The 25,667-nt window shown below is 32.9% G+C and overlaps 1 protein-coding gene across 3 annotated transcripts in view; it reads right to left on the minus strand.

The window, feature by feature from the left end:
• Nucleotides 1-1,194: 1,194 nt before the first annotated feature.
• The window catches only part of msk (importin-7 msk), a 133,649-nt gene continuing 109,176 nt past the window's right edge, over nt 1,195-25,667 (minus strand). For all 3 annotated transcript variants that reach the window (XM_089598333.1, XM_089598332.1, XM_089598331.1), the window contains 2 exons: nt 1,898-2,041; nt 1,195-1,815 (listed from right to left, as the gene is read on the minus strand). In XM_089598333.1, the coding sequence (XP_089454459.1) occupies nt 1,748-1,815; nt 1,898-2,041 (212 nt within the window). In that variant the 3' untranslated portion in view covers nt 1,195-1,747. The remainder of the gene's footprint in view (nt 1,816-1,897; nt 2,042-25,667) is intronic.

The following is a 25,667-nucleotide window of genomic DNA, read 5'->3' on the forward strand; positions in this document are numbered from 1 at the left end:
GTACCTAATTCATTGAACTTCAGTTCCTAAATAGTCTTAAAAATTTTACAGTTGTATAACAAAAAATCACATCCGCAATAACTGGTACACCCGTAACCTCTTTCACTATGATGGTATTATTGCAGATAATCGGTTGATTTAGCATTGAAATCGACCACAATAATACATGCACAATAATACATACAGGCCCGCAATAATACCAGCATTGACAACTGAACTTTAAAACCTCTTTTTAAATCGATATTCATGAGTTTATACATTTATAAAAGTGGAATTCAATAGTTTTTGAGTCCAACGTCAATAAAAAAAAAAATCACAACGATTTGACACACTTAATTTCTTAGACAATCATTTGAAGCTAACCACTAAAAAAAAACCGCGATAATACCCCCGTTTACTCTATGTTAATCACTAAATTTAATGATTGCTTCCCTTTCTCATAACTTAAGATTTAAAAAATGGAAAATAATGTTACGTTTTAATCGTCTAACATCTCAATTTTTAGTTTTCTTCGGAAGCTCCAAACTATGTTGCCAAATGTGGGCTTGATCAATTATTGGAAATGGTAAAATTAAACGACTGTACTTTTTTTCTAATAAAATAGCTAGGATGTTATTTGTTAGTGTAGAAAACTTGAATTATCTTTAGATTGCCCATAATTAATTATTAATAATTTTTATTAACTGAAAATTCGAGCATTTTCCACAAATAATTCTTGTTTATCTTCTACGAAGACTACATAAATGGTACTAGTGATTTCCACGGTTCTTAAAGAAGTGTAGAGTTATAAAAATATATAAATTGTATTAGAGACACATAATTTTTTTACGTATTTAAATTTGCCGCCGAGCAGGCATCTACTTAAGCAACGCTGTGTAAGACCATTTCTTATACACTGAACCTGATAAAATCTTGTTTAGAGCAGTTTGAGATATACATATCTCATTTGCACAAAAATCCTTATTTTTGCTACTTGTAAATTCGACTATACGAATCTGCGGTAAATAGTAGCGCGGTTGCCAGGTCTTTGTCTGCTTTCTCAAACTTGCCTTGTCACGCTCCCTCACGACTTGATAGTGCTAAAAGCAATAATGTAGAGGAACTATACGAGAAAAAGAAAATCTTGTTTTGTTTTTTGTTAATTTTTTTTTTAATTAAGTTTGAACATATCTTACACAATTCACATGAATTTTTTTTTTTTTTTTTTTTTTTAACAGAAATTTGAAAGTTTTTTTATGTCCCTCTTCTGTGAGAGACATTACAAGAGAAAACATGCAGAATCGACAGAGTTGTACCAGTAGTTTAGTTTCTTTCGTTAGGCAGTTAACAGAACTTATACTACATTTGCAATACAGTTTAGGGATTCACAAAAATTTGATATAGTACAAAGTTATTTTATAGTAGCTTCATCGTCCAGATCAATTCTAATATACGCCAAAGTACTTGCTTGAAGTATTTATAACCAGTTGTACAGTATTTATTACCAGTTGTACAGTAACAGTAGCTTTTTTTTTATTGATAATCATATTTTGTACAGGTCAAGAGATGATTGATCAACAGTGCAGAAACGTATTTAGTTAATAATGGGAATTTTGTATTGTGTACACGAATTTTTCCAGTTGCATTACGTTACTAATGTACATCAAATTTGCATAAAAATAGTTGTAACTTCAATTTGTTAATTCATATTCAATTTTTTTGGTGATTATAAATTACTGAAACTTTTTCTTTATTATCGTTTTACCATTTATTGTCCCAGAGGTGTTCCACCAAAATTAAATGAAGTGGGTACAATTTGTGATGTGAAGTTATATCCTATCAAAAACAGTATTTTTAATTAATAATATAATATTATGACTGCAACATATTACAATAAGTACGAAAAGAATTTACATACCTCCACTTTGCTCAATTCGTTTACTTTCTAATGCTGCTATCCGTTGATCAGCTAATAACATAACTGCTGCCATGGACTTCTGTTGTTCTTGGGTAAGATGACCAGTTAAAGCATTGTACCACTGTGCATCTGTTTTCTGGATGCCTGTAAAAATTATGTACAGTATACATAAATAATAAACCTGGGTCAAAAAGTAAACTAGTAGAAAGGGGCCAAGAGAAAACAGTATATACGTGTAACTCAACACATACATTGATGGTGTTAGGTATGGGGACTTAGGGTTGGCGGTTTACTGTATAAATATATTAGTGGAAATCTGTCTCTTGCGCGCTATACGCACGAACCCCCCTCACCGCTACTTTAACTTATTTTTAATTTAATGTATTAAAAAGTGACGTATGTAACATTCAAATTGTATGTATTACTGTATGTCTTATAAAGCTATACAAATTTATAATTATAGATCGAATTTTTACATTATTGTTAATTAGAAAAAGGTATCAAAGCAAAAAATAATTTATTATTTGAGACTAATTATTTTTTCAAGACAATTTACAATAATATTTAAATTAAAGTTGTATTTGTTATATTACACTCAAATTCATACGTAATCAAAATATTATTGTTTCAAATACATAAATTATCTAAATTTCAAAATAACATAAGTTTTGTGAATACATACATGTATACTGTATATACCTATCTATGTATGTATGTACATATATAACCAATGACATGTAGGACTCCTGGCGATGATTACCACGTCTTTACTATTTATATTCTAATGCAAAAAAAACTTGATGAATACTTATTATATTATGTCACATATTGGTTTGTATTTGTTTGGTAATTATTGTATTTGAATTAAAATAATAAGAAAATAGACGGGCCTAATCCATTTACTTCATGAGTTGTGTGGAGAAATGGATACGTTACATTAAAAAATTAAACTAAATATTAATGAAGAGCCTATTAGTTATTAAAAACAGACTCAGTACAATAGAAAGTAAAACTTTTAAGTTGGTCTATTAAGTATCATAACGATATTGCATAAAATAATTCAGTGATTAGGTTATATTTCAAAGAATATGTTGAAAAAATTGAAAAATATCACTAAAAAAAAAAAAAATTAAGAGAGATATAATTGGTGGTGTGACAATGAAAGTGCTTAAAAAAATTGGTGGGTTGCATACTTATATAAATACAGTAAAAAACAAACGTACTTTATTTTATTTCAAGGGGAAGCCTTGTAAACTGATGGTGGGGGTCAGTGGAGGGGCGGCGGAATAGTTTGTCATATATATACGTATATTACGTCACGAGGTCGTAAAGTGACGCTTTACAGCCAAGTGACGTATACGATTTTTCGTCATCCCGTATAGAAAAGTTTGTTCAATAGCTTGATTTGGTTGGCGTAGGGAAAAATAAATCGCTCGGTAAACCGTGCGTTACTTATAAGCACTAGTCCTAAACACCGAGGTCCTAACGGAGTGCGAACGAACAAACGATGGATAATCGAACGTGCCCAATAATGGGTACGTTTTTTTCGTGATCGGTCTTACAGTCGTTCCGATTCTTTCAGCATGTATATTAATGTACATACTCAATATAGATACACTTTCTTGAGGAATTGGACCGACCGATCGGCCACCAAAAAAACTTACGCATAATTCAATAGTGAATGCTAAAAGAAAATAGCCATTCCAACAGCCATTAAAATTTGATCACTATTATCTACAAGTAACTTTGAACTTGAAATTAAGTTTGTAAAAAAAAGCACGTAGTGTTAATTTTGAGTATACGGACACAAGAGACGAGAAACAGATCATACGGAAAACGATAAGTAAGAGAAGGTAAAAAACCGGGCAACGCTGTAGGCGCGAACCGATTCGACGCAATGACAAAAGTGGATAGCAGAAGGCACTGAAAAGGTGAAAAGATAATGAGCACACATGCACGTGTCAGGCCGTCAAAAAATACAACACTTGGCCACACACACACACACACGCAAATATTCGTTATAAAACTCATATATATAGATAGATATTCAGTGTGCATTTGAGAGTACGGACCTCGTCAAAGCGCCTTGCTTACAGGACGTAAAGAAATCCAGCGGCCGTACATTTGTCGCTTTACGTCTTACTAAGCGGACGTGATCAACAAACTTTACTGTCGGGGATGACGAATACACACACACACACGTACGCGTGTGTTTAGTGAAAGTGACTTATGCAGACTTTAATTTGTCCTTATAATTACTATCCGACAAATATAACTGCCCCCATGAGGTACCTCAACACACACACACACACTCTCTCTCTCTCTTTCTCTCTCTTATACACACACGCGCGTGCGCTTCATTTTTCAGATCTACATGGCAAAACATATTCTGATCCTTTCTTTTAATACTGTTCCCTAGTGCTGTCAAGCTTGTAAGTTTTGACTTGCCATTAATTGTATCTCGTTGTGCTAGCGTTTGTATTGATGGTCTAGGGTGAGAAATTTGATTTGACAGATAAATACATATGAAGGTGATGCAGATCCAAAACCTTAAAATCAGTGCGTGAAAATTCTTAATTTAAGGGTTCGCATTTTTCTTTGCACAAAATCATGCAGTTTACGTACATGAGAGTGTACCAGTTTTCTTAACAACATATTAAGAGAGCTTAAAATTTCTGATAACACATACATTGATGTGCGTTTTCATCGAATCTTCCGAACATTTCAAAACATTTTTTATACTGATAACATCTCATTTGTTCGGCTCGCTTCTGTCATTTTTAGTCGCGTATATAATACGCTCATTTTAAGTCGCTTATATGATACTAGGTCTCGGCTTCACCCGAGACTCACTAAATAAAACACTGCAGTATGTTGACATGTTATGTGAAACGTTTTCAGTAAAAATTTTACATCTATTTCTGACACTTCTCAGAACAAAAATCTTTTTATTCAAAACATATTTGTTCGGAATCCATACAGTTTATTTGATCAAGTAAAAAGCTCTAAAAAATAAAAAAATAGAATTATGCTGAAAAGTACCGTGCATTCCTTATGCCATAAAATAACCCTTGGCCATAAAAGGTCATTGATTTGCAGTTTCTCCCGTATAATCTATGAACAGGGATATTTTTTAAAGCTGTAGAGATTTAAAACTCACAAAAAATTTATTTAAAAATTTATTCTTTTCAACTTTATTAGGTTGTAATATATAAAATCTAAGGTGCGTTGACTTTTTTTGTTTTTATTATTTCTTTCATGCGTTAAGGTTAAAATGGTTACGTGTAATCCTATGATATCATATGATCATACATATTTAGTAAAACTTAAGTAGCAACAAATAATAAAACCTGTGGTAGTCATTGTCCGGAGCCCTAGAAAATCACGAAAAACCAAAACACTCCGATGCCCGAGTTTAAAGATTAAAACCAACAACCAATTAATACAGTAATCTGTTTACTTTATTAAGCCGGGCACTACAGAAGCAGTGGAGGAGGATTGGGGATATAACTATAATTACAATAAATGCGTACGTTAGAGAAGGGCAAGATACGTCGACTGCAGCAAGATTGAGTGAAATATGCACCTTCTAAATTATTACACTAATGCTGTGCAGCTAAAGAGAACATTAATCTTGTATACTAATGAAAAAAAAATATAGTAAAACTTTAATAAAATGAATAAAACTAATAAATAGGTGTGGGTCTCAGGACCCACGACAGATGTAAAACATTAAAGAATAATATGTTATTGAACTCGGTAGTGTTTGATTGTCTAAGATAAAAATAGTAGTTCTCGTTAGATAAGTGCCGTTGTCTTCAGAGCTGTTTGGCGGCCCAAGGTACAGACATAAGGTAGCCACGGAGCGATGGTGCTTACGCGGCGAATGCTATTTTTCCTACCAAGGGCACACTAGCCTCTCAAAAACGCCCGAGGTAGGAAATAGTAGCAAAATAGCCCCGGAGACGATGGCACTTATCCGACAAAAACTACTATTTTTTTGACTCTAAATAATCTTCATTCCATATTGTTATATTAAAAAGACAGTTTATTTATAAATATGTATTTTTATCAGTGAATATTATAGATTAGGAAAAAGCAAATTATGTTTATATTTTTTGTTGTTCATTAACATATAAACAACGAGAACAAGAAAGAACAAAAATATATGGCAAACAGTATACCTATACCACCTACCTACACATAGGTACATACATTAGTTTAACAAGCGATCAGGTGTATTGCTTTCTCTGTCTCTCTTTCTCTTTTTGGCTACCTGTTTACTGTGCGTAGTTGCACACGTGCGCGAATTTCATTGGCTCTTTATTAAACACGGGTTAAAATGGAGTTTGAATAAACACAATGGGAAGTCCGCGGAAAAACCCTGCATTATGGTAAAATATTGATATTTCAAAGTAATTCTGTTTACAGAGAAGAGATTTTTTTTAAATAATGAAAAAATGATACTAATCCTAAAATTAATTCATCATTTTCTACATGTGCAAAATATTTGAAAAAGCCGTGAAAAAGGCCTACCTGTATAAGTACAATAGAGAGAGAAAGAGAGAGAGAGCAAGCGTGACAGCAGACGATCAATGGCTCTCTCTATCTCACTTACTTTTACAGGTACTGCCAAAATGCCTTTTTCATTTTTTTCTCAATATTTTGCGCTAGTCGAAACAAAAATAAAAGTGCTTATTGACAGAAAATTTTTCGTTCTATACGTTGGTATTTTTATTTTTTCTGTATATCTAACCGTTAAAAGATAAAAGCAAAACGAATTTTAAAACATAATTTCACACAATTTTGATATTATTAGACCACTCAAAAATAATCATTACTATTTCTTTTGAAATCGGCAGGCTTAATTATATATAATATGAAAACACCCGATTATAGATCAATTTTCTAATTCAGAAGTTCTTGGTTGGTATCCATAAGTAATAAGAACAGAGATCAGATCGGCATGCTGCGTAGCACAATCAATAAGGTCCTTGACTACCAATCCACGCAATTTGGGTTCGATTCTCGAAGTGCGTAAAATTAAAAATTTTTTTTACACATATATAACATATAGTATATGAGTGTACGTAAGTATTTATATGTACGATACATATGATATTTAGTTATTATATACTCTTCTATATAGCTATGTATACAGAGCGCGCGGTGGCTCTGTCGGCTAGGTCGTGAATTGGTACGCGGGAGACCGTGGTTCGATTCCCGGCCAGTGCGACTTTTCGGGCAAGTACCTCTATGATTTTTCACCACGCAATGTTCCTCGAGGAGGGTTTAGGCGACCTTCTCGAATCAAAAGTTGCCTAATTTCCATCTATCCCCCTTCTGTAATGGGAGGCCTCCCATCCCTTTCCTTGTTCCTGTCCCAAGTACTAAGTCCGCACTTTTCACGTTCCTTACTGTCGTGTTATTATTATATTAAAATCTACCAAATTTACTGAAGTATAAGTATTTAATCGTTAATAGCACGTACTATAGAATTGCTTGATCGCATACACTACGTGGGCTACGAGTATCTCTTCAACACAGCCTGCTCTATGGCAGAAAATTTAATGTTTCTTTATATCGAATTCTTACGTGATTCTCAGTTAACGTTATGCGAATGGGTATGGCTCAACTGCTCGTCGATCACTATTCTACTACGGTATGCACACTGCACCTACCAGACTACTGCTCTCTCGATTATACTCGATGTCTTGATGGGTTAAGGCACGAGGAAGGTGCGGGCTTACATACACGACAATGCCATTATCAGGAAGCTCTTGAAAAAGTCGGCTGTGCGTTCAGCTTGTTCGTTGCTCTTGTCAGCTGCGGGCGTGGCAAGGGTCTATCACCACGGCGTCTCGTTGGCAAGGGCCTTACCGTCGACTACTGAGCAGGACAGAGACAGCCTTTGCTTTCACAGCAGATGGCGGCCATTGCCGCTATGTATGTTTGTTTGTGCCATACGCCTACGCGCGTGTCTTATTGGTGTCCTGTATGCATCCGTGTGAGTGGCTGTGACTCCGGTAGGGGCAAAGGGAGGCAATAGGACGTGCAGAAGAGCTGCGCATACTTGTCGCGCAGGCGCGTTCTTTTTACCAACACCGTATCAAGCGAGCCACATCGAGGAGACATATTTCCGTTAACTAAGAGATCCTTGATACTGACCTTACATATCAGGACAGCCTGTAACACGGCAATTTGACAGTTGAAATCACTACAATTTTTCTTGAGTTGTATGGTTCATTTAAATTTCTACATATTTGCTTAGTTTTTTTTAACCCGTGTGACTCCAACCTGTTACTTTTTATGTATACGTACTAAAAAAAACTACTATTTAATACATAATGGTGATATTTAAATACAACTATAATTTTCAACAGATAAGATTTACAAAACAAAATCTTGATAATCGCTACGTTTTAATTATTGTTTTTTGATACCCATATAAAGTAATTATAAAAGTTTACAAAGGTGGCACAAAAAAAAATTGTTAAAATGATTTTATTTAAATAAACAGTTTCAATAGTTATGCAGCATCATGATTTTATCAAAACTGTATCATAACAGAAGATTGACATATGTCTTATACTAATATCAAATAATAGCGTTAGAATGATGTAACTACTATTAATTAGTTATTTTTTGTCTTTTCAAAACGTGCATAATTTTAAAAACAATTTCTTCTTGAACATTTTTCACTTCTAAATTATTTTCACATTCAACGTGCATAAATGTTCCACTTTCAGTTTTGCATCTTGACAGGAAAGTGTCCATGACAAAATAAAAGCTTTTTAAGCATATACTTACTTTTTTCAAACTTTGTCCTTCGGAATTGTTACTTGTCAGAGCAAATTCTAAAACTTAAGGATATTACTTTTTGTAGAGTATGAAAGGTCATGACGAGGTGTGATTTAAAAGTGATTTTCGGCGTAAGGAATTCATTTTCAAGTTTTTGTTCAGTAATAATTTTGGCTTCAATATTATACTTGAATAATTTAATAATATTTAGTCATGTGCCGTTGCACAAACCGTCAGTTATACTTAAATTCCGTATTAACAAAACTATTGCTCCGACTTTTAAATCTACTTTATGGAGTTGCAAACTTTCATGAATATTGATTAACATTTGAATCGGACAACTTATATAAATCTGATTTATTGATACCTATGTATATGGTATGACCTATTCTATCATAATTAGTCACATTATATTCTTATAAATTTCCTTTTATGAGATTCAAAATTTGATTATTTAAAAAAGGTGTACTCGTTATGACAAGTCATAATTACACTATTCAGGAAGATTTGTTATTTTTAATAAATATTATTAAAGGTACATCATTGACTTTCTAATTTTCATGGAGATTGCAGTATCTTTGAATTTTTAATATTTATTTCTCTGCATGTATTTCATGTTACTGTCTCTTTCACTTAGTGCTATTGAAAAAGCTTAAAAAAATGTGTGAAATTTTTTTTATATTATATAATTTTATTGTGTAAGTTGGGCAGCTTACTACTTGAACACCACTAAAATTATTCTGCTTTTATACCTTTTCCCCTACTTAGTGATTTTTTAAAAGCAACAAAAAAATGCGTGAAGAAACCTTGTATATCTAAAAGCCTTTCTACGCTACTTCACGTTTATTCACGCGTCTCTAGTTGCTCCCCCGCAAAACAAGGAAAAATTCTTCTACCTCACGGTTCTCCTATTGACCCCTGCAAACTTATCTCAACCCTAATTTATCTCATTCCAAAAATCGTTACGACCCTAACAAACCACCCCTTTCAACCCTTAAGCAGGCTAACCTACATAATTCTGGGTAGAGCATTTTTAATCAACTGCTTTTCTATCAAAAAATTGAGATTCCAACAACAGATAAGCTAACTCACATAAACCTTGATATATCTCATCTCACAAACCGTTACAATCCTCATGAATCACCCCTTTCAACCCTTGAGGAGGGTAACCCACGTAACTCTGGGTAGAGCATATTTAATCAACTGTTTTTCAATCAGAAAATTAAGATACTAACCACAGATAAGCTAACTCTGATACACCCTATCTGCATAAGCCGTTACAACCCTCGTAAACACCATTAATAACCTTTCAGCAGGCTAACATCTAACTCTGGGTAGAGCGAGTTTAATCAACTTCTAGTCGAAAAAATAAATTTGTTGATTTTAAATAGTTTAACGCACCTTTACCATTATCATTTTCATCTTCCCAAGCTATTTAACTCTGAAAAATCATCCTAACTAACGCCTAAATATGGGGATAATCACCTTAACTACCCCAGCGCTGCTGTAGACGGCCCGCGCGAGTAAAACACGACGTTTTCAACTCATGGTTTCAATCTCAAGACGTTAATAAAAAAATTATCTAAACACATATTCTTACGTATTTTTTTTCAGCTTTTTAGTGGTGGCATCCGTTATCACAAATTTTGCCTCCATAACCTCAAAAAATGTTAAAGTTCAAAATACACGTTGTATCTTCGTGATCTTGAACTTTTGGCATCTTTCGGTCTATCTAGATTGGAAGATTAGACTTTTTAACGTAGATATTGACATGAATGAGAGGATGTTCGGGATCAATTGAGCTTATATTTTAAAGTGAAATATCTGAAAGTTTTTCTGTCAGGTATGTGTAGTAAAATAAGAAAAATATGTTCAAATGTAAATGGCGAGCGTTGTCATGTTAAAAAGATATTGTTGATTTTGGTTAAAATGACGTTTAGTTTTGCCACCAACTTCAATGACTGAGAGTCACATTTTGTTTGGTAGCAATAATTATTCTTCAAATTCGATAATTTTCCAAAGATGTTTCTTTATTTGCGCGAAGCTGATTTTGTCAGCAACATTTTAGTGCCAAAACCCGGGAATTGTAGTTATATCAGGAATTCAAGCAGGAGAGAACTTGGGAAAAAGAAAGAAAACGGCTCCAGAGAACACTTCAACAATATAGCACAGCAACAACGACAGCAGCGACTGCAGCAGTGACCGTGACAGTGGAAGTAGCAGCATCGTTGGCGCAGGGGACGAGTCACTGCCGCCAACTCCTACACAATATCGTGCGCCATTCTAGTCGCCCTAACCCTGCTACACGGCAGTGCGTTTGCGCACGCCGTAATCTCGTTGTTTTGATCCTTAAGCGGCAGTGCGTTCATGCACGCCGTCTCTTTGTCGTCCTGGTCCTGTTAACCAGCAGTGCGTTCGCGCACGCCGTCTCGTTGTCGTCCTGGTCCTGCTTAGTGGCAGTGCGTTCGCGCACGCTGTTACCTCGTCGTCCTGGTCGTACTTAGCAGCAGTGCATACCCGTATGCCGTCTTGCGTTTTTCTTTTTCCGCAAGTCATACATATGTGACTGCATTCAGGTCGTGCACACTACGTTAATATTTGTCTTTATTCCGCAGAAGTTGAGTAGCGGGACAAGCGCGCGAATAACATTTTTATCTTGACTATGTAAAGGTGCAATATATTGTATTGCATCTCCTACGTCTTTAAGTCACGTAGCGAAAGCATAATTACTCGTTACTCATGCGATTTCGCGTAAAATTTTGTTATTCCCGTGAACGTATGTTTTGTCAGCTTGAGTGGAAACATTCAATTTTTATTTTATTCAAACAAGTTTTACTAGTCAAGATACAACTGAAATGTAAATTAAAAGTTATCGGCCTATGAGCATTGAGCCTGAATTAGATTTGCCTTTAAATATGACAGTCTCGTCAGCCGTTACACTGACTGGTGATCCACCGTGAGCATGGTTGAAGAACGCATGGCGGAAATGCCGGGCCAGTCGGTGGTCACGTGATACATGATATCGGGTTCGCGACGGCAGGGGAGCACACCCCGAGCAGTGAAGGACCCGGAAGTTTGCTCTGAAATCGACCCAGATCGCGACGGCAGAGATGCACTTTTCGAGCAGTGAAGGTCTAAGAGTGCTGGCGAGACGAAGCATTCAGTGAGGGAGGCTGAGATTTTCTGGGTGAGAAGCCGTATTTAGTTGACCTTATGCGAGCAGCCTTCTCTTCTAGGTTTAGCAAAGCAGTTATTAATATTTTATAAAACTTCAATTTTTCCTGTTATTTGATTATTCAACATTGTTAATTCAGTATAGTTAGGAAAAACTATTGTTGTAAGGTGGAGATTGTTTAGGACATTAGATAAACATATTTTGGATGGACATGAGGTTTGAATGCATGTTTTTGTAGTATGGATGTGATACGGTTGTGACACATTTGGTAGTGACAAAAGAATACATTAATTTTTTTGTAGCTTTGACGAATAAGTCAGAATCTTCCAAAACTTCTGTTATCATAATCTTCTAGAACCATCTCAATGCGAATAGTTATTTGAAGAGAAGTTTTTTTTTTGTTTCGATGGGGTTGGCACTTGGACAGAGAGATCGAAAGTGAGATCAATCTGTGGCTTGATTGGCAGTGATACTCACCAAGGAATCTCTGATTTACGATGGATTGTAGTTTGAAACACATATTATTTAAAATAATTTATGGCTGTTGACATCCGAATTGAAAATTGGAAATTTTGATTTTATTTAAAAAATTGAAAAGAGTTTACAAAGACGGTTGTTTAAACACTCACGAGTGAAAGGCGTTGTTTGTGTAAGCTGTAGTGTTATGGCACATCCCCTGTAGATCCTAGGGGCACGAGGTAACAAGCGTAGAAGTTTGTTGCGGACCGTTAGCTGTGAGGCGATTGTCTTTGCATATTTTAAGTTGTCGAATGAAAGGCTTCATCTTTTAAAGTCAATTTGTTTTCTACGAATTAAATGAAGCTACTCATCAGATGTAGACTATTTAATTTATCATGATTTTAAGTTTGAATTGTTCGACTCTATGAAGCTACTCTCACCCCTACCACATTATTCATTTTTATTATATAGTACAAACCTAATGTTTGCATGGGGGAAAGATGTTCCGGATCAATTGAGCTTATATTTTAAAGTAAAATGTAAAAGTTTTTCTGTCACGTATGTGTAGTAAAATAAGAAAAATATGTTTGAATGTAAATGACGAGCGTTGTCATGTTAAAAAGATGTTGTTGATTTTAGTTTAAAAGACGTTCAGTTTTGCCACCACCACCACCTTCAATTACTGAGCGTCACATTTTGTTTGGCAGCAATAAATATTCTTTAAATTAGATAATTTTTTTTATCTATAAGTTTATCGTTTTTACGTAGTATTTAAAAAACAAACGAGACGGCGCGAGCCACTGCAGCCGCGCTGGTAGCAGGTCCACCACGTGCCGTTTGCTACGGTCTTTTCAGCTTCATGTATTGGCGATGTAAACAATAGTTATTTAATGAGGGTTTGCAATGGATAAGTAATAAATTTTTTGATAAAATTCATTTATACATACTAGAATTCTATAATAATAAATTAACAATGAATTTCTATGAAATATTTGATATACGTATTTTAAATGTATACAGTATATAAAGACACCGACATTTCACTTAGTTTTTGGCTTCTTATTAGTTACACTCGTTTTACGTCGTTTTAACTTCGCGAAGATTTCATGTTCATTACTCAAAGACATTTTTTTTAGCATCAATTTATCATCCTTAATGGGGATAAACTTATGATACTTCAGTGGACCCGGAATCATTCTTGCACTAGAAATGTGTTCTTTCCATTTTACGGCAGTTTCTTAATATTCACACTTGCTACTAAAAAAAACTTTCGTTTCTTGACAGTGATTCTATTAAAACGATCTTCCGCCGCTCAGCTAAAATGTGATTGCCTGCAGAGAGTTGCAAACTCGTCCTTCTAACGCCACGTTTTATATTCGCTCCTATCCCATCACACGCTCTCTTTCCATGAGTGGTAGCGTAAAAATGCCATTTAGCTGAAATTTTAAAATCTTTTTCTTGATTTAAAAGAAGATGGAAGTTATCAGTCGTTTCAAATAATTTTTTGGTTTGCTCTGACTAAGAATTCAATAACAGAAGAGTTCCTGCCAGCAGTAGATAAAAACACTTTTACGAATCATTTAGCGCCAATTTGATATGTTAATTTGCCAGAATTAGAAGGGTAAAAAAATATTATTTGCTCTATTCATATTTTTTAACAATAGATCTAAATTAACCATCAGTTTCTCGCAGGACTGTTAGTAAGGGAGAATGTAGTTTACCATCAGCTGAAACAATTGGTTGTATTGTATAACTATGGGTTAATGAGTTGATTAATTGAGCGAGACATTCTACTTTTAATGTTCCCTTAATTGACAACGTTTGGCCAGCATGAGCTTTAAAATTAATTTCCGATTGATCGGAATGATAAACATATTCTGCACTTTTTGATTTTAAATCTTTGCTAATCTTTTCTACAAATTTCGAAGCTGACTGTGACAATTGCGTAGCACTGACAAACATATTGATTTTTCTAGAGACTATTCCATGCTTTACTTTAAGTTATGTATCCATTTTAATGAAGCCTTAAACCATTTAGGAAGTACCTGTACAATTTCTCTAGCTTTGAGGTCCCATTTTTTCAAATTTGCATCGTGAATGGGTAAACATATATTCAAAGCACTATTAAATTTATCTAAAACGTACTTTGAAACTTTTATTAGTTTTTCTGATTTTGATCTTTTTGTTTCAGTTTTTTGTTCCTATCTATACAGCATCCTTTGATGTTTGACTTTTGCAAACTTACTTGGCACAGATTCAAGGCTTCTTTTTTTTACCTGAACGCCAATAAGTGATAGCTTCCATTTTATAATCCAAATCTATTTTCTAATAGCAGATTTGTATAATTTTCATAAGGATCATAAGATTCTTTATCTATTTGCGAATCATCATCCACTTCTACTGCTTCAGCCGTTATGCTTTCTTTATTGTAGGATAAAGTTTCATAAGTCTCGATAAGTAGTGAGCAGTCAGAAGATGTCTATATAAGATCTGCCAGATTAGTAGCAAAAGATCGTTCTTCAGCAGTTATTTTTGATTCGATATTCTATTCAAGACCACAGTGTCACTCACACAATTTGTTTAGAAATTGTAAAAAGTAGTCATTTTACCTCATTTAGAGATTCAGCCGAAGGTTGGCTGCACGGAAGATTGTTGTTACCAGAATAAGCTATACCAAAAGTGATGAGCATAGAAAAATAATGTACAGGTCTTGAGATTTCTGCAACCAGTCCCACATTTTGACATACTTATCTGGATCACCGAAAAACCTGTGACTAGTCGGTTTTATAACTATACTAGTACAAGTTTTTCAATAGCTTTGGTACAGGATTTTTCTGTACCATGGATAGTCTATTAAATTTGTATACTGCGCATGGCTTTCTACTGTACCGTCTACCGCGCATAGTACGTGTGCTTATAATATACAGTGGAGAGATGTATGTATATATATGTGTGCATACTTGCATACATGTATGGGATTGTCATTGTTATTTTGGCTCAATATGTAAATTGTTCTTTGCGAGTGAAAACCAATTATTATACGCAACAGGAAAGTGACTACAAGTGCACTTATCATTACATCTTGTTAGATTCGTATCAATGTATTGAACTTTATATTGTGTTGTGGTGGATATACTGAAATCCTAGCCTCTTGAACTTTTACAGCTGTATATATATATATATATAATGTTATTTGTTCGGCAGTTAGGTGAAATGATAACGTCAATCAAAACACAATTGAGTTTCTCTGTAATAAAAGTTTATATTTGATATTTACATGTTTGTTCAACACCAATTCCAAAATATAACATTAAATTAACTTTACAAACCTTACCTGTAGTAAAAGAAACGACATTTAATGCTTATAATTACAATATCAATTTCTATTTTTCAACTGACAAGTAATAGTTTTCACAATTGTTCTAACACGCTAACACGGCCATCTTACAGCCACAGATAAAATAAATGCGGGCGACATTGCGTTTGCTACCATAAAGGCGGTAGTAGCGCGGCCTGAATTCCAATTAAAGGAGATATATTTTCTTTACATATATATATATATATATATATATATATATATATATATATATATATATATATACTGACATTCTGAATGCTCCCACTGGCCGACTAACTTTCTGTACTGGTACAGGAAAAACCCGTATCACGTATCGGATTTTGACGTACTAAGTATAAGGTTTATCTATACTCACTAAGGTACTTTAAAGTATACTACCGTACCAAATATACCTGTACCAGTACACATTTTTCTTGTACAGAGTATCGAAAATACTTGTACTAACATATAGTACCTGTTTTTCTGGTAACAACAATCTTCCGTGTGTGCAGGGAATTCTTTAAAATAGTGAGAGAAGCTTATTGGGTTATCCGGCTATAGGGTTATATGACAGTAACGATTTAGAGGGGGGCACTGAACAAAAATGTAACCTAATTAAAATGAGGTAAAATCCGGTAGAATGTTACCTCATTAGGGGGGAGGCGGGAGCTTTTTAAAATTGAGGGGCATAACAAAAATTTAATTCAATAAAAATAAGGTAAAAACCAATCGAATTTTGCCTTATTTAGATAGGGGGTGGTAGGGTTGTCTGGACTAACCCTTCAAAATCACTATGTAATTTAGGAAGATATACAATGTACATAATATTCACACAAATACTCGCAGGTATGTGTATACGTATATGCGTACATTATGTTTGTATGTACATTTGTGCATACCATTAATCTACGATCTAGGCACACGCACACATGTAGACTAACACACGTGCGCACTAGCGCGTATAACACTCACATGCATCAAAGGTTTAGTACTTCGGATGATAGGAATATAGGATGATTCAAAAGCAAACAGTGGCTAAAACATCCATAGTAATACTGTAAGAAATGTGGACTTTCTGCAGTTTAGTTAACTCGGTGAATATTCTATGAAAACATCCGGTAGGAGTTCTTACATTTTATTGTATTATAGTGTGCAAGTCATGCTACAGTAAAACATTTTTTATTCAAAGTCAAAATAAATAAGACGACGTCAGTATACTTTCACTAAATTTATAGGTATACACATGTATGTACATATAATATTTTATTTAAAAATTTGTTTCATTAATAAACTACGATGACTGTGTGGGTAGGTGTCAAAGTCCATAATGGTTAGTAAGATTTCAGTTATATTCCACAAAAATGGTGTGGGTGAAGTAGAAAACGGTGAGAAGGTGAGGGGTCAATAATTGTAATGTTAAGGTGGTTCTTCACGATGGTGCCGTATCAAAGCGACACGGGACCCTGGTGGTTTTCTAATTTTCGATTAGCGTATTATTTGCAACATAAAATATGTTGTACTGGCACTTGACCATAATATCATTGCATTTACATACAAATAAAGCTAATAAAGTCATAGTAAGAGTTATAGAAAATTTCTTTTTTGACGCAAGGTTCTGAAAATGGCATGTACGCTCCTACTCAAGCAGACGTTGCCACCGATTTCTGCATGTACCTATATATATAATTTTATACAATCGTCGAGCGTCATCTGCCGCACAAACGTAACCCCTTCACTTTTGTTTTTATTATCCGATGTATCCGAAATATTGATATGCTTCTTGTTATGATTACCTTATGTACGTTTTTAACACAAAAATAAACTCTAATTTTCATTTTCAACAAATATTAATCATAAAATAATGTTACTGATTGTCTTATTACCATATTAGTAAGTGAGTCATTTTAAATTTGCGCGCGCGATCCGAGCGTCTGCTCGTTTACACGGCAGACATTTCGCTCTCGCTGATCAATAACTGATTACGTTTACGATTAAATATCGTATACTATTTCTCTGATTAGCCCAAACTTTTGTTATATTATTAGAAAGCTAAAAAATTCTTCTTTCACTACAAACTTTTTCTATTACGATCTTAAGTCTACTTTACGGGATATTACATGATATCGTAGTATGGAAAAGTAATCTACATAAGAATACATGTTAAAAGTGCATTTTTTTAATGACTTGTTTTCAAAAATTTGCCTGATAGAGGGACTTGAAATTTTAAGAGAAGATGCCTTATAACTTTAATAACAATCCATCCAAGTTTCCCTGTAAGTTTAAGTAAATGGGTTAGGTGAAGAACCACCTTAAAATATGTTTTTGTAAATGTACAATTATTTTTATATTGTTCAACGTGACCATATCAGAAAAGCATTTGACGAAATTTTTCCTGGTCTAAAACCATAGACGTCTAACGGTTGAATCTTACCAGTCGTTCCAGCGGGTATACTGTGAATTTGAACATCTTTATTTCCATAATCATTTTCATTTCTACAAGTTTTTTGAGCTTCAAAAACTACCCCTACCAATAAACAAATAGGGTTACCTATGTACACAATTATTTTTTTAACCTACATTTAGCGTTATCCAGGAACAACGGCAAAGACATAGAGGTTTGTTCTTTTTGGGGTGCTTGATTTTCACGAGTCCTCTTGTGTGTGTGTGTGTGTGTGTGTGTGCGTGCGTGCGTGTGTGTGTGCATATATATGTATAATATACTCACACCACTTAATTAATCTATATAAATACTTTTTATCTTAACTGCCCTACTTTTATGGAAATCAACCAAACTATCTTATAGATCCGATTTAAAGAAACAATCTTTTTATCCTATATATGCACTTTTTCTAAACCAACTCACCCATTGTACTCTTTCCCAAACCAACCAAATATTCTAACTGTCATTAATACTATACCTAGGATAAACCAACTCTATATTTCACCACCCTCTAACTAACACTACTTCTAATTGTAAGTAAAATAATTGTTAAATGAATATGAAACTCTTAGTTCATAATTAGTTTCATGCGAGTTAATACATTAGAAAATTTGTATCTATTCTGGCACTCTCATGATCCTGATCGGTGAAACACAATAAAATACCCTGCCAATTTTTTACTTTCTAAAAAAAAGAAGCTCTTAAAAAATGGGTTAATCTTGATTCAATTTATGTTCAAACATAGTTGGATTTGAAATATATTTATTGTATGCATTTGCATGAATTAATAACGTTTATAATAAAAGATATTCGGTTATCTTTCTTGTCTCATTATTAAATTTTTCAATCATTTTCATTCCATATTTGAAACTAAAGTAATGTTCTAAAATGGTAATAGAAACTTGTTTTTTAATAGAACGATAATTTGTAAGTGTAATTAGTTCAGTACAATATTCAATTCCGAAAGTAACTGATGTTTAACTACGCATCATAAGCTAAAATTTTAAAAATTATTCATAGATAAATTGCAGATTGTAGGCTTTATACCGATATAACTAGTTGCTTTATTCTTCAATACGTTTTTTAATAATATAAAGAATACAATTAGAATTAAAAATTGTAAATATGTACTCTCATGATGGCTGTACTTTGTTATATACTTATAAATCGTAGTAGTTGAAGATAAATAATTAATTAAAAAGCGAAATTATTTTTTTAATTTGTAAAAAAAGAATTCATATAATACGTTTTTAGAGACTTTGTTGAAAAATTTTTTATTGATATTAACTGATAAAAAAGTTCATTAATTTTTTATGATTATGTTGAGCGATAAAAAATCGATATTATGTTTACGTGTAATATCTTAAATTATATGACAAAATATACAGTGATTTATAATTAAAAATCGTGGTTTATGATTTTTTTAGAACAAAAATGCTTGGGCAACTATTGTATTAAAATACCAAAAGTATGTATCAGATATACTGCAGTATGAGTCTATGATTTAGTTCAACGTAAGTCAATCGATAATAATTAATATCAAACATATACAAAGTTTTCCACAGAAATAAAAAATTGTAGAGAACCAAAATCCCACTTTCATGAAGGTAACGTACGACCAATTAATAATCAAGTTAAAAGATAGTTTACTCATAATTTGAGCGATCCCAGAGTCATTTAATCAGTTTTTTTCGTGCATCATTGAAGAACATAATAATACAAGATACTGAGCTTTCTTAAGATAAAGGGCGACTTATTGTAGTTGAAGTTAAGAAGTATTCTAGAAGTAAAGTTGGCGACCTTGATAGCAAAAAAATTAGCTTTTTTACACTGAATGAAAAAAATGAATGATTTCGAAACACGAAAAACTATTTCAATACATCTTTTTTAGGGCTAGGGATGCCAAATTACATAATAAGTTGATAAACAGCATACATGTACATTTTTTAATTTTAAATACATTCAATATGAAAATTTATTGCAATACTGGAAAATATTTGCAGTCACAAACCATGCACTCCTGCTTTTTGACGTTAAATGCTTCATTTTTTAGTTCATTCAATTGAAAGCATAGATTGATTATGATGTTTATGACTCCAACAACAGCAAGCAAGACGAAATTCATCAAATAATAAAACCAATGGCTATTGCTGTTGTATATAATTTTTTATTATATCCCCTGACGACGTTTCTCTCCTCTTTGGGTAGGAGCCTTTTCAAGTCCTAATTTTATAAAATATACACGAAATAAATTAACTTGAGGTAACAATACATCCACGTTATCACATTTAATAACATTTTAAAAACTAGAACAATTATAAACAATTTTAACTTCAGTTACAAATTAGAGACTTACAAAAATATTATTTTGTTCGAAGATTCAAAGAACGTCAGTACCCAACGAGGGCATATAGTCGACTGACCTTACATATTCAAATTATCAAATACAAATTTTACATACATATATAGACGAAACCAACATGTATTACATATAATATATGTTGGTTATATAGTTAGTTATAGTTTATAATAAGCTTAAAAGATTAAGAAACTTTGTCCAAAAAAACAAAATGTCCCAAAAAAAACGAAGAAAGAGTAAAACGAAGAAAGTGTGAAAGAGTAATTCTGTAAAAAAAATATTTTGATTGTACTAGGTTCTCAAAATTATTTTAAAATTAATTTTTTGTTCTAATGTGAGTTATTTAATTTAGCAAAATTTCTATAAAAGACAAATATGCACAGGCAACTTTATTTTATTTTATTTTTTTAGTTAAAACGACTAGTTTGTCAAAAAATTGTCATGCGCAGCAATTAAAAAAATGTCACCTTGTATTTCAATTTTAAATTACTCGCATTAATACTTACTCATCGATAAATTAATTTAGTTGCTTATATTTGTATATATTTTAAAAGTTATGTAAGTATACCTCTAGATGTTAGGTAAAAATAACGTTTTCTGTATAAAAATAGATTACCTGTGGGGTGTGCTGTTTAGCGAGTTGATTCGTAGATTCCCCATTGAATAACTGGCATGTTCAACATTTAATTGTACCCTTTTAACATAACATTTATAATAATGACAAAGAATATCTTCAATATTAATATGTCTTTCTTCCTTGAAGCGTAGTAAGACGTGCTCTACTTTTTGTTCAACTAGACGAGTTGTATAGCTTTTCGGTTGGCTAAAAGATACCGTGATGGTCTTCGTTGGATAGCAGTTAGTAGTGATATTTTTTGTTTAACTCTACGAACTGTGATATATTTCGTAAGAGTATTGCTATCCGTAATAGTTTTCGTTAGAGCGTAGTAAGTCTTGATATTTTTCGTTAGACTTTAGGAGGTGTGATTTTCTTCGTCGGAGTATGGTAAGCCGTGATTGTTTTCGTCATATTGCACTTAGCTGTGATATTTTTCGTCCGACTACGCATACCATGCTTTCTTTCGTAAGAGTGTTGCTATGCGTGATTGTCTTCGGTGGAGCGCGAGTGTGTAAATTGGTCTTCGCCAGACTTCGTAAACCGTCATAGACTTCGTGAGAAGCTCTTAGATGTTGTAGTTTTCGTATATATCTGCAGTGTGATTCTTTTCGTACGAGCCGTCGATATATTCGATCTATACAGTGAAAACGCGCGATAAATTCAAATTACAATAAAGGATATAAAAACACAAATATTAATTTACTCAAGTAACAAGTGTATATACCGTTTAAAAACTTTATTTAAATTATCACAGTCTAAAATTCTATTGAAATTGTTTTTCTGTTCAATAAAAATCATCCCAGACAATAATCTCTTATAATAATTCTGTTCTATATCCATAATGTTGATTTCGTTGTCACTATTTTTTGTTATTTGTATTTGATTATATTTTTTGTTTATTGTAATTTGAATTTATCGCGCGTTTTCACTGTATAGATCGAATATATATGTAATACATGTTGGTTTCGTCTATATATGTATGTAAAATTTGTATTTGATAATTTGAATATGTAAGGTCAGTCGACTATATGCCCTCGTTGGGTACTGACGTTCTTTGAATCTTCGAACAAAATAATATTTTTGTAAGTCTCTAATTTGTAACTGAAGTTAAAATTGTTTATAATTGTTCTAGTTTTTAAAATGTTATTAAATGTGATAACGTGGATGTATTGTTACCTTAAGTTAATTTATTTCGTGTATATTTTATAAAATTAGGACTTGAAAAGGCTCCTACCCAAAGAGGAGAGAAACGTCGTCAGGGGATATAATAAAAAATTATATACAACAGCAATAGCCATTGGTTGTATTATTTGATGAAGCATAGATTGATATTTTCACATAAAAAATACAGATATCTTATATCATTGTTACATTATCCTATAATTCAAATAGTTATAAGCCACAAAAAACGGGTGGTTTAACAACTTTTTTAAGGTTAGGAATCTTACACAGAGATAAAAATAAGTACAATAAACAGGATAGTGTCTAGCGATTAAGGGTACAAAAAATTACACAAATTCTACAACCTAGCTAAAACGTGTCAAGAATTCGTTTTAAATGGATAACTATTATTTTGTAGTTCAACAAAATAAATAAATGAATAATGTAACAAAAATTGTTTTTTGCTTAGAACAAATAATACGAATTTTTAATGCTGAAAATCCATACTTTAAGTATCAAAAATGCATTAAAACTACAAAAAACACTTGACAAAGTTTGCAGCGCATGAGAGGCTTTGTATTCGTGTTATTCAGCATCGCCTTTTCTTGCCGTTTAGGTGGAGCTGTTTTAGATTACTGTACATAGCGAATAAAGAATTAAATTATGATGCATTATTGTAACTCAAACTTTAATCTATTTCATAAATCTTGTCGGTCAATTTAACATCTAAAACATCTTTGAGGGCTTAAATCTCTCGTAATGGTTATTGTTTTTTTCTAAAATTGGATTCTCGCCTCAAGTTATTCAACGTAAATTTCATAATTGTATCTGACATTTTACTTGAATAAACACTTTGAAATGAAATCATGATGATTTGCATGTTTACTTACTTTTCTACTAATTTCTTTCGAATTATGTATCTAAGAAGTAACAAATGAAGTTTGAAAATCACCATTACTCAAGCTAAAAATTTATGAACTTTAAGTATGTCAGATTATCCTTAACTCTATGCAATTAAATATTATAGATTATGTTTGATATTGTTAGATGATAAAGTTAAGTAAAAACATTAAGATTTATGAATTTTTCACTCAACAAAAAGCCATTATATAACTGCTGTAAAACCAAGGACTTATTAACCCACAGTTAATAAAATTATTGTCAAGTTCTATTTCTTATTCCTTCTCAAATAAAATAATTTGAGAGGTTGAGTGTGGGTACAGAGAAATTCTAGTAGTGGCTTGGGAGTAGTCAAGCTAAGTCAGGCTAGTTACACCTTGAACAGGGTGTTATTTTACTACCAAGCTTTAGTGGGATCGAATTAGCTAAAATGTCTGTAATTTTTCATGAAATTTTAAACTAGCGCGAAAAATATATGTTGTAGAGAATCAAACAATACCAATCAATTGTAATAAAATTGAACAAAAAATATTTTCCGCAAAGGCTTAAAAAAATGGTAAAACATAGTTTTAACCGTCGGAAACGAACAATAAGCCTTAAAAAAAAAAAAAAAAAAAAAAAAAAATAGAAGTTTGCGTGGCGAAAAGACGAACAAAATAAGCTCTGGTCGATCCCAAGTGATGCAGTGGTTTCCCCGCTAAATGCAAAAAATCTCGATTTCAAAAATTAATAACTCTCTTTGGTATGATCATTGAGAGCTGAAATTTGGCAGAGTTGTAGCTTTAGTAGTCTTCAATAACCATACCAAATTTCAGCAAGATCAGATCGACAGTTTTAGCAAACCGCAGCAAAATGCAAAAAAAGATACTGTGGCAAATAGGCCTAAAAAAAGTTGTTTACAACGTTAGATACAATTTTTTGCAGAATCATATTCTTTCATACGTACTCTACAACTTACCAAAGTATCAAATTTTATTTATAGTGTGGAAGTTGGTTATTCGTTCCCGAGATATAGTTATTTTTAAGAGAGCTTGTAGTTTGAACGTACTTGGTTGATAACACCGGAGTCGAGCTTCAGAGAGTGGACGTAGGTTATACATCGGCGGCTACGGCGGCTCATTGCCCCTTACGGTACCGCCATGCGCAAAAAATATCCATTAGGTTTATCATTTTTTACGCAACGTACACATAGCAAAAAAATTTGATGCTTTGTTAAGTTTTAGAGTAAGTATTAAAAAATGTGATCTTACAATAAAATTGTATCTAACGTTGTAAACAACTTTTTTTAGCCCATTTTGCCAGCGTACCTTTTTTTGCATTTAGCTGCGGTTTGCAAAAACTATAGATCCGATCTTGATGAAATTTGGTGCGGTTATTAAAGACTACTAAAGCTACAACTCTATCAAATTTCAGTTCTTAATGTTTATGCCAAAGAGAGTTATTAATTTTTCAATATTGGCTCAAAAAACGAGGTTTTTTGCCTATCGCGGAGAAACCACTGGACCAATTGGGATCGACCAGAGCTTATTTGTTCGTCTTTTTGCCACGCATACTTCTATATTTTTTTAATTTTAAGGTTTGATGTTCGTTTCTGACGCTAAAAACCGTGTTTTACCATTTTTGCCATTTTTTTAAGCCTTAGCGAAAAATATTTTTTGTTCGATTTTATTACAACCGATTGACACTGTTTAATTCTCTACAACATTTTTTTCCAGCTAGTCTGAATTTTCATTGCCGAAAACCTTATTCGATCCCACTAAATACTGGGTTATTGACAGGTTACCGTGGACATAATCTGCCCCTGATTTTAATCCCCCATTGGAACTTTGACATGAATGTAATACGTAAATTGTGTTTAAAATCTTAACTTAGTTACCGTGGAGGAAACTATAGGGTATGAATTTTAGTCTATATTTGCTTTCTTTCCCCACCGCGTACAAATTTGCTTGTGATCATACATTTGTATATGGGTATTTCCGTCGTAACTTGCTCAGTTCGACTTAAAAATTTGTTTAAAAAGAAGTTGGTTAAAAAAATTTCCTTTCATAGTATTTCTACTGTACACAACATTAGTAACTAATATCTAAAGCGATGCAACTACAAGATTAACTAGTCAAAAGTTATACGAAATTTTATAAGTCAGTTTTCATCGATTTTTGAAAAATTGTATCTCTTTTCAACACGTGTAGATAAACTCCTTTAACAGTTCGAGTGTTCTTACTGGGCTTAAGGACGTTGCCCTGTTTATGAAAGTGATTACAGAACTTGACGATACTTGAAAGTATGATAGATTAAACCATTCTGAACTCGCACACGTTTTTTGGGCATACCTTATAATACTAAAAAAAGAGAAATATGCGATCTATGATAAGCAGTTCAACACTGTTCTTATGGGACAGCGATTGAAATAACCTTATAAAATCTGTTAGAAATAACACAAGTGAGAAATATTTTGTTAATAATTAAAAAAATATTTTATGATTCCACTTTCAAAGTTTGGAGCCATGTTGTAATCCTTT

Source organism: Copidosoma floridanum, unplaced genomic scaffold (genome assembly GCF_036245765.1).
Source record: "Copidosoma floridanum isolate Cflo_tuat_1 unplaced genomic scaffold, Cflo_Japanese_pri ptg000006l, whole genome shotgun sequence".
In the NCBI taxonomy this organism is placed as follows: Eukaryota; Metazoa; Arthropoda; class Insecta; order Hymenoptera; family Encyrtidae; genus Copidosoma; species Copidosoma floridanum.